General features: G+C 35.4%; 1 protein-coding gene across 1 annotated transcript in view; it reads right to left on the reverse strand.

Annotated features, from left to right (window-relative positions):
* Positions 1–11,324, reverse strand: part of LOC107574200 (uncharacterized) — a 42,902-nt gene that overhangs the window by 6,207 nt on the left and 25,371 nt on the right. Inside the window, exon 5 of the mRNA XM_016260663.1 lies at positions 6,886–6,947. Within this exon, the coding sequence (XP_016116149.1) occupies positions 6,886–6,947 (62 nt within the window). The remainder of the gene's footprint in view (positions 1–6,885; positions 6,948–11,324) is intronic.

Raw genomic sequence — 11,324 nt, forward strand, 5'->3', positions numbered from 1 at the left:
ATATGACATTGATTTTCCAGAAAAACAAACAAAACTTAGATTTCAAGCAGCAAGTGTGACCCAGAAATACATCTAGAGTTGAATTCATTTTAATAGAAAAAATAGCTCATAAAAATGGTATAATAATTTCATACCATCATAAAATCTGCTCAAAATTCAAAATAAAAAACTAAAACTATTATTGAACAAAAATATGACATTGATTTTCCAGAAAAACAAACAAAACTTAGATTTCAAGCAGCAAGTGTGACCCAGAAATACATTTAGAGTTGAATTCATTTTAATAGAAAAAATAGCTCATAAAAATGGTATGATAATTTCATACCATCATAAAATCTGCTCAAAATTCTAAATAAAAAACTAAAAATATTACTGAACAAAAATATATGACATTGATTTTCCAGAAAAACAAACAAAAAACAACTTACATTTCAAGCAGCAAGTGTGACCCAGAAATGCAGAGACGCGGAGCGTTAAATGCTTCAAAAGAATGTTTTTAATGTACAGCTGCATAAACACACTTTTCTCCAGCAGTGCTTTGAATGTTGGTTTCAAACACATAATAATAATAATAATAATGATGATGATGAAGTAATTTTATTCTGATTTCTATAACACTAAAATTAAATGAACTCCTGAAAATACAGCCTGAGAAATATGACAACAGTGTAAATATTACATATTATTTTACACATATTTATCAGTCTGTGTGTGTGTGTGTGTGTGTGTGTGTCTAGTGTTTAATGTGACACAGAGACACTGAAGAGTTTGAATAATCAAGGTTAAATCCAGCGTGTAGTGGTTGAGTGAATGTGTGTGTGTGTGTGTGTGTGTGTGTGTGAGTGTGTGTGTTTAATGTTTAATGTGACACAGAGACACTGAAGAGTTTGGATAAAGGTCAAATCCAGCGTGTAGAGGTTGAGTGAATGTGTGTAAGTGTGTGAGTGTGAGTGAGTGTGTGTGAGTGTGTGTGAGTGTGTGAGAGAGTTTAATATTTAATGTGACACAGAGACACTGAAGAGTTTAGATAAACTGTAAATCCAGCGTGTAGAGGTTGAGTGAATGTGTGTGTGAATGTGTGTAAGTGTGTGAGTGTGTGTGTGTCAGAGACGCTGTAGAAGGACAGAGAGCCGCTCGACTCGTCCAGAAACACTGCTACTCTCTTACAGGAGTCTGAAGCAGCAGATATCTCAGTGAAGTTATTATTGTGACGGACAGTGAAGCTGTGATCAGAGCAGATCAGACTCCAGGAGTTCACATTAGCTCCAAACACACAGTCATAACTCCTTCCTTTCCTCTTGATTTCTTTATAAGCCACTGATATATGAACACCAGCTCCACTCCATTCAGTCTCCCAGTAACAGCGTCCAGTCAGACTCTCTGAACACAGAACCTGATAATACTCATCAAATCTGTCCGGATGATCAGGATATAACTGCTCCTCAGAGACACACGTCACCTTTCTGTTCTCCTCCTGTTCTCCTCAGACAGAACGAGTCGAGTGTGTGCTGTGTTTGGATCCAGTGTGAGATCACAGGCGTCTGAACACAACACACACATTACAACACACACATTTACAACTAAACTACAAACAAGAAAACTGTGTGTGTTTGAGGACTTACATTTGTGGAGTCCTGATGTGATCCTGAACTCTCCTCCATGATCCACACTAGAAAACACACACACACACACACACACACACACACACACAGACAAACACACATACACACACACAGACACACACACACACGATTCATGAAACATTTGCTCTGGTTTAAAAGCCCCTCAAAAGTTTACGACTCGGAGAAACGTAACCCGGTCAAAAAGAGGAAGCTGATCTCATGAAAGAGGAAGAGAAAGTGATCTTCCAACAAAAACAAGTTTAATACGGCTTTTTAAGTTCTCTGATTTTCATACGCAGGTCTCACTATATTGGAAAATGTGGTACAAGCATAATGTTACTATAATTGACTTATAATAAAAGGTTTGTAAAAGGATTTTGAATGTAATGCATTTAATAAATGAAGAGGGTTATGATAATTTTGAGATCAAATGTCACGTGGATTGTTCATAGAGATGATTTTCTTTAGTTGTCAGAGCTATTCCTGTAGCTTCGGGGAATTTAACTAAAGGTCTCTCACAATATTCCTCTGTAACATCTACATCTGTTGATTGGTTTATTGACAATTATAATGTATTGGATGATGAATGTAACAATCAGTAATGATCAGAGGTCACTAATTACAAAATATTATGTTGTCTTTCCTCGTAAAAGAAAGGTTTTATCTGAGAGGTTTTCAAAAGCTGACACTATCAGAACTAGATGTACTTTCTCTTGTTAATGAAAGAAGTGCACTTCAAAACAATTAATGACATTTATCCATGTAGCAGATTTCTGTGAATGAGACTTAATTAGGATATTAATCTTTGATATTTCTGCCTGAAAGATATTAAATCTCATCAACATCTTTTTTACTGTACTATTGTTAAAGTGGCTGAAGAAATCACATTCTTATATTTGGTGTCTTTATGCAAAACAAAGAGATTGAAGGTTTATATTTTCAAGTTTTATGTACACAAATGCAGATTCGTTAAAGGCTTCAATTTGTTAAATTAGTTTTGAGGCATTCAAAAATGAATTTAGAATTTTATTTAAATCCTTAAAACAATTAAAAACAAAGTGCCTTCAAACTCTCGGAATGACTGGCAGCACACGGATTAACCTCCACTGAAATGCTGTTTCATTTATTGTTGATGTGTTCAATGGAAAGATGACAAAAAACTAACAAAAACGCTAACCTTGAAATTGCAAACAATTATTATTATTATTATTATATAGTATATAATATATGAAAATACTTCATTAATATGACACGCTGTCAATAGAATATTTTACCATTGGCAACACATTTTTAAATGATGAATATGCGGCTTCTAGTGATGACTTTAATTGAAAGTAAGAATTTTGACCAATTAATACTTTCAGTTAAATGGTTAAAAAAGTAATTTAAAGAAACACTGCACAACAGACAAGTCACATACCAAGTAGCATTTTGTTACATTCAGAAATAATGTAAAATACTGGTAAGCTATAACATTTACAAACATTACAAACACTATAAACATATGGAGAATGTAAAGGTGATGTCACGCCCGTGTTGCATTCTGGGTAATGGTTTTGTTTAGACGCCATGTTAAGAGGATCGCGCTGTCTTTCTGTTAGTCAGTTTAAGGCAGTGTTTTGATTGTCTGTTGTGATTGTGAAAAGTTCTCATCGTAGGTTCCTCCTGCTATTAATAATGTTACTGATTAAACCCACTGCCTATCACTCAATCCAATAATCTACATATTTTATTTCATAATAAGAACAATGTCAAGTCAATGGACAAAAGCACAGCTACAAACTGTAGACAAATGAAAATTAAGAATGTACTTGGCTGTAAACAAAAACATTTAAATTACTTGTAAAAACTGCCTTATGTGCAATTTAATTGTTTGTGCAATAATTTTAAAATACTTAAAAAAAAAAATTATATCAACATTTTAATAATTGGCTGTAAAAAAGTGTTTTCATGACTTATTATGATTAAGACATCACTAACATGTAAAGTAAAAATATAATGAATATGTACAGTGCAGATATGAATGAAAATGCTTCTCTCTAGAGTTTCAAACGAACTTGAAACACTAATTGAGCAATTACATGCCACATGATACTTTTTAGTAAGTTGTTCTATTCTTTCAACATACCTTCTGATGTTCATTCATGCTTTAGTCATGTTTAGTTATGCAATAACTAATAGTAAAGAGGAAGTAAAGACTTTATCTGTCACACTGTTTTAAAGAGTGCAGAAACTACATTTATTTTTTTAAATTGGGAATAAAATCAACAGAATTTGAAAGTTGATAGACAGACTTTGATCTGTAGGTTTATATAACAGAGGCTTGTGGTTATTTCTGTCGAAGGAACCTCCTGCTATTGCTAAAATAATCAAATCAGAGCAGCGGCATGTTTGCCTGCACATTATTAAATATATATATATACTGTATATAAGCTTGTTTATGCAAAGACGTTCATTATGCTTTCTACAAAAAAGTCTGACATGTTTATGTTTTATGTGGCATGAGAACGTGAAAAAGCTACGCTAAATCCGATCTGATCTGATCAGTCAGACAGAAACGATATCCAGAAATGGCCACATACGAATGTAGCTCGAAACGGATTTTCACAAATCGGATTTCATGTTGTTCGTTGCCTTTTAGACCATCTAAATATGACTGGATTTCAACCAGATTTGCACAAAAATCTGATTTGGGCTGACAGTCTGAATGAGGCTTAGTCACAAAGCAGTACTATTTTTAATTTGAGTTTATGTTATTCCGTGTGCATGGAAATCAGCTATGGTTCTCCCTTTGTTAAAAGATGGTCCCATCTGAATTGGATAACTATCAGCCGATTTCTAGGTTATCAGTGTTGACAAAAGTATTTTAATCTTTTGTAAATTAACAAGTAAAACAGTTTTTAACCGAAAATAAAATTGTAAATGAATTCCAGTCAAGCTTTAGCTCAGGTCATAGTACTATTACAGCAGCCATGCTGGTCACAAATAATATTAATAAATGTCTGGATAGTAAACAGCATTGTGCAGCCCTATTTGTAGATCTCCCTAAAGCATTTGATTCCGTAGATCATAAACTTATATTGTGCAGAGACTTAGTTGTGTAGGTTTTAGTGAAATGGCTTAAATTGATTCAATAATTACTTTTTAAAAAGAACTCTGTGTCTCAGTTGAACATTTAATTTCAACAGAACTAAAAAATAAAAAAGGTGTCCAAAAGGGATCTATTTTAGCACCAATTTTGTTTAAAGAAATGTTTTCCTTTTAAAACAAGAAAGAGAATTACACAAAGTTGTTTCCTCTCGGTGTTAGATTACGGTGATGTGGTCTATATGCATGCAAGCTTATCTTCACTAAAATAGTTGGATTATGTATCCATGCTGCCTTATGCTTTGTGACGAGCGCCTCTTCACGCACTTATTATTGTATTCTGTATGAATTAGTGGGATGGTCCTCTTTGTTTCAAAGGAGGAAAATACACATGCTGTTGTTTATTGCCAAGGCATTGTTAGGTAAATTAACAATTTATATTTTATATATATTATATAATAACAACATGTAATTATAGCACTAGATCTACTGCTAAACTTCTTTTACAGGGGTCATGAACTGCCCTTTTTATTGTTTTGTACTGTTCTCCGAGATCCCCTTATAATGTTATCAAGATTTGTACATCAAAAAACATTATTTAGAAGTAATAGGCTATTTTCTGTTCTGTTTTTAAACCCCTTCGTTGGAACGCTCTGTTTGAATAGGCGTGACCCACTGCTATGATTGGCAAACAGTTGTGTATGTTTGACAGCCTACATCCTTCACAGATAGACGCTGCTGTGATTTAGCTCAAAAACGCATAAATACTCATTACATATCAAATGATCTGTACGAACAGACAAAGCAACAGTGACCACGTAATAAATTTAGTTAATGTACTCACACTTGTGAGGTGCGACATTACTGTCAGATTCAATATAGTTGGCACAGCATCGTCTTTTAGTCTCAATCTTTCTGAAAATCCTGCATCGAATTGTTCCTTGTTTGTTAACGAATCAGTGGTAAAATGAAGTGAACAAAGGGCCAAGTTCTTACTGAAGTTCATCCAATCTTTCCTAACATTAGGATCAGAAGGAAGGCAATGCAAAGACTGTTTTTCCATAACTTGGCACAGTACAGCGTCTTGTTGTCTTCGGAGTATCTTTATCATTTGATTTCTGTGTAGACCTGCGTTTGCCTCTCTCATCATTTACACTACATGTGTGAACTGGATTGAGTAGAACATTCCACAAGCTGTCATTTTGGCAGATTGGTTTCAATATAAGCTGTTTTTAGACTAATGAGAAAGTTCTGAGTACAATGACCTCTTATATGTCAACAGATTAAGGGAATTTCAGTTTATCAGTTCATGACTAATGTTCCAAGAGTAAAACTGCCTTATTATTTTTTTTGCTCCCTCATTATGGAACAAGCTGCAGAGTATTGTAAAGAAACACTTCCCTCTTTAAAATTTTCTTATGGTCCAATCTAAAGGAAACGTACTTGTTTTAATTTTTTGATCCGTCACTACATGAATGCAGTGCAAAATTTAGTTAGTCTTATGTGTTTGTAAAACATTTTTTATGTGATTTTTGTGCTGCCATTTTGGTCAGGACTCCCCTGGATGAAGAGATTTTACATCTCAATGGGACTATCCTGCTAAAATAAAGGATAAATAAATAAAAATAATATATATTTAACACTGATGATTTTGATAATTCTTCCACTAGCAACTGTGCTACTAGTCCATTTCATACAAGTAGTATGTAAACACATTGAGCACTGACCATCAGCTAATTGTTTGTTTATTTTGTATCATATCTGTTTGGTGCAAACATATCTAAAATTCATCTGCTCTTATTAAAGACCTACAAATGTGAACAAATGTATAGACAAATGTTTAAAATGACATTCACTCAAGTGATGAAGACTCCCGTCAAATCAGTAGCCTAATGAATGATTGTAATTTTTCATGGAGCAAGTGTAATTAAATAATTCTCTAAGACTGAAGCATAAAACTGTATTATTATTATTATTATTCTTGTTGTTCGTCATGATAAACATTATGATAAGACTGAAACTGAAAACATTTGTCACATACAGAGCCGACAGAATGTTTGTTTCTGCTCAACTTACTTGAGTTTTTCCAGATGTTTGAGTGTTTCAGAGAGCAGCTTCACTCCTGAATCTCCTGGGTGATTGTAGCTCAGATCCAGCTCTCTCAGGTGTGAGGGGTTTGAACTCAGAGCTGATGCCAGAGCAGCACAACCTTCTGCTGTCACCAAACAGTAAGATAATCTACAACAGAATGTGTTCATGTTAGTGTGCTCCATTTTTAGAAATGTACTGTATAAATATACAAGCTTATATTTGAAGTAGGGATGCACCAATACTGATACTGGTATCGGTCCCGATACTGAGCTCCTGTACTCGTACTCGTTAAAATGCCCCGATACCAAACGCCGATACCATGCATGTGTTAAGTGCCATATTCAGACAAAGAAACACCGACAACAGAACAATAGGCAGCAGAAAGGAGTTAAGGATGTCTACTACGAAGTATATGTATGCAATGAATATTATGTTAAACATTCAGTATTAACGCATGTATAGCTGATGTGCGCAAGCTGATAAACAAAGCACGCCGAGTGGATTGAGTCTGGTGAGTTTGCTGGCCAGTCAAGCACACCAACACCATGGTCATTTAACCAACTTTTGGTGCTTTTGGCAGTGTGGGCAGGTGCCAAATCCTGCTGGAAAATGATGAATTACTGAAATAAATGAACTTTTATTGAGATGCACCTGTATAAATGTGTGTGTGTGTGTAAAAATAAAAAATCCTGGATAAGAGAGAATATGGTCGTGCTGCAGAGCAGGGGCAGACTTAACAGTTAAGTGCGGTAAGTGGCCGCTTAGGGCCCCGGGGGAAATCAGGGGGACCTATCCAGGGATGGACTGCAAACGACCCTGGATTTTCTCCCAAATAGGCCCACCACAACTACAAACAGTCGTACTATCTCACAATATTACAGCAATCCTATTGCATTTATGACAAATAACATCACAAAACCCATGGTGACCCTGCTGACAAAAACAATAGAAACCATCACAGAAATTCTAATGATTTCCACTACAAATGCCATTACAGACATTACAAACCATCAACTTTAAAATTTTAAAACCATTAAATAATGGTTTCCTGTAGTGTGTTTTGGGACATATTACATTAGGATTTAGTGGCTTTAACAAAAGCCATGAATAGAAGGTGACCAATTACCAGTAGAGACCAACAGGCACCATTACAGTTTCCATTAAAACCAATACAATTTTCATTACAACCAGTAAAACCATTACAAATTATGTGATGGCTTCTATTTTCTTTAACAGAGGATTGAAATAAATGCATTATTGTATGAACTAAAATACTTGAAATCTACATAAAAAGAGCAGAATGCAAAATGTATATGACAATGATAAACAAACGTAGAATCTAGAAACCTGAAACAACAGAATTCTTCAATTTGAGTATTCATATGTCTGTGTGTGTGTGTCATGTTAATCAGACTAATCACCTTATAGGCTACTTCATTTACTCAATTTTCTAACTCAATAGCTCTCAAATGTAACCCGTTGAAGAATCGCTGCTGTCTCTTTATGACTGAATGGAATAATCATGCCAGACAATGCAGAGTGATAAATAGCAGTGGACGTTCGGACTAGGGTTGTCCTGGGATTTTACTACAGTGTTATAGACTACATGCTGTGTATAGTTAGAGAGGCGGGCAAAGGTAACCTGATGTAACTGTTCACTTTTTTTTCCTTTTAGCTTCTCCCAACCGCCTTTATCTTCACGTCTTTTGTTTGCCATCACGAGCCCACTTTCCTTCGCGTCAGTTTTGGCTTTTTATAAGCAAAAATAGATTGCATTAGCACCCCCGTTTGCCGGCCGTCAACATCCCTTAATCTAACACTTTTTATTTGAAGATGAACCAAACAGAACTCTGGACTTCTCCAGAACATCCAGATGGCCAGTCCACTCCTGGGCCCATCTGATACTGGCGAAACATATTTGCAGCGTTGAGCAATGTAGCAGACATATCTGTTGATTTCTTGAACGCAATAACCAGAAGTGTTTAAGTTAGAATCCACTGGCTACTCAAAATGCAGAGTTTTTGTGAAGTGCCGAGTTCTGCAAGCTCGGGAATCTTCTCATTACAACAAAGTGTAGATACGATGTAATTAGAGATCCATTGTGCAGTATAGAGAGCTTATTAACGGAACGTTAGTGATTACATGAAGGAGCGCTCTTTACGCGCATTCTAAGGCTGTATAATACTCTGACTGTCTCAGAACAGAAGTCAGTGAATGAGTGAGCAGGATGATTTTCATATCATTTTGAAGTAAATATTCTAGCCTACAAGACTGATTACTCAAAAATCTTATACAGAACTATTCAGTATGGGTTTTATGGCCTGATTTCAGCTAATTTTTTACCCAAAACTTACTAACCATGCATAATCTTTGTTTGTTTTTTTTCTAAAAAATGCAAAAATGTACATCCATCTTGCTTACATATTATTGTAGCACAGTTATTGCTGCTTTTACAGAGTGTAAACCAAATCTATGGTTATTTACATTTAAAGTAAATAGCATATGTCGCTAAGAAAATGTTATTTTCACTTAGTGTAAGCAGCATCTATTGCTATTTACACTAAATGCAAATAACTACTGCCTTTGAAATAAATCGACATCAGAAGAGAAGAGTCTGTGAGCAATGATTTCTGGTTGAATCTGTGTTTTGAATGAATCAGCTGAGCAAATTATTTGAATACATTCATAAAAGCACTTGCTTCATTCCTTCATGAATAAGTCCTTTTGAATGAATCAAATCGAATGTGAATGATTCCATGACTCATTCAGTAAGACAGTGATTTGCTGCCAACTACTGGTGGTTTTAGTTTAATATTTAAAGCAGTTTATTTTCCCACCATAATTTCATATTTCAATGTTTCTTCACAAGCGTATTTCACTTCAAAGTGTTCTCATATCCGCAATGCTTAGTCGCTGTATCCTGTCAGAAACTACATACAGTAGACCGCTTGCTGCTGCTGTATAGACAAAACTGCGTAATCACTGCTGTTTATATGCTTAGTAATTACCTCTTGCACTGAACTGTCCTTTCCTTCCTTTTTATAGTAGCTAATTGAGGAATTAATAAGGCAGACTACACAATAATGCACAGTGGTATGGCGTAAACAAACGTTTACTGATCTAAGATATATAATTTCAGAAGGATGCATGTTGCATATTGCACATTACAATGTTTCTCTCATCTGACAACTATTTCAGATCTTAAAGTCTCCATAATAAGCTGATAAGTTAAATAAGGTTTGTTTGATTAGGGAAACTCACAAAATGTGAGGATTTGGGGGTATTCCAGGGATTCCCTAAAGGTAGCTGAAGGAGCCTATAAACTCCAGTTTTTAGTGGAGAATAGGGCTGCAATTTAACGATTATTACAATGATTAATCAACTAATTGCCGATTGTTTCACTGATTAATCACCAGAGGTGGAAAGTAACTTATTGAAATACTTTCGTTACAGTACTTGAGTACATTTTTAAATTTTTCTACTTTCTGGAGTATAATTAAATTGTTTTTAACTTGTTTTTAGTAAAATTATTTTTCACCAAAAGTACAAAGTACAAAAAAAAAAAGACAGATGGAGAAACAGAGCGATAAATGGGCACTTTTCAAATAGCTGGGGTGGAGCCCTGCGCTTCAGGCAATAACAGACAGGTCTGACTCCGGTGCAAAACTTCCAGTTCAGCTGGTGGTGGTGGGGGCGGGGCATTCAAACCGTTCTTTGCTTTGACAGTCAATCGGCGTTGGTGTTTTGAATCAACATTGTTAGTGTTTCAATATTTTAGTATGAGCTATGCTCTGATTTTAAATTTTGTCAGCTCCTGAAATGTGTCATACCATTGATATTACTAGAGCACCCAACAGTTTAGTAAATAGAGACTCGGTTGATAGAAGGACACAGCTAGTGCATGGATGGAGCAAGAACAATGTAAGTGTCTAAAATGCATGCACACAGTTCAGTTGAATAGTAAAGTTCGCCCTCTTTAACAGTGCTGTTACTAAATATACAAAGTTTCATAAGCCGCCGAAATTGTATAAAATTCTATACTGTTGTGTTTATTGTCTTCATTAGTGCTGTCAAAAGACCCGGTACATCGGTACCAAGTCGGTACTAAAACAAAATTAAAACGTTACGGTACCAGTTTTTTTTTAAGTACCGGTGGTACCGAGTACCCGGTCAACCCGGTTCTTGATGCGCTATCCGAAAGGTGCGCAGAAGCGCTCTCTTCATAAAAGCACTGAGACGTGGCGACATCAAACCGAGGAAACACACCAAACTAACAAAACACTTTAAAGACACCCAGATCAAATGAAAGAGTTCAAGCAGGTAAGTTTAATTGTAATTTTTAATAACAGTGTTTCCCATACATTGATTTATTTGTGGCTGCCTGCCACAATATCAAAACTGACCGCCACAAATAGATTTTCCAAATGGCTTTGACTTAGTTGAATAAACATGAGCACTGCACGTGTCAAAGTCGAAACCCGGTGCGGGTGTTTTTATATCACTGTATTTCTGAAGGAAACCGAC

Source organism: Sinocyclocheilus grahami, unplaced genomic scaffold (assembly GCF_001515645.1).
Source record: "Sinocyclocheilus grahami isolate Dianchi unplaced genomic scaffold, SAMN03320097.WGS_v1.1 scaffold2144.1, whole genome shotgun sequence".
NCBI classification, from domain to species: domain Eukaryota; kingdom Metazoa; phylum Chordata; class Actinopteri; order Cypriniformes; family Cyprinidae; genus Sinocyclocheilus; species Sinocyclocheilus grahami.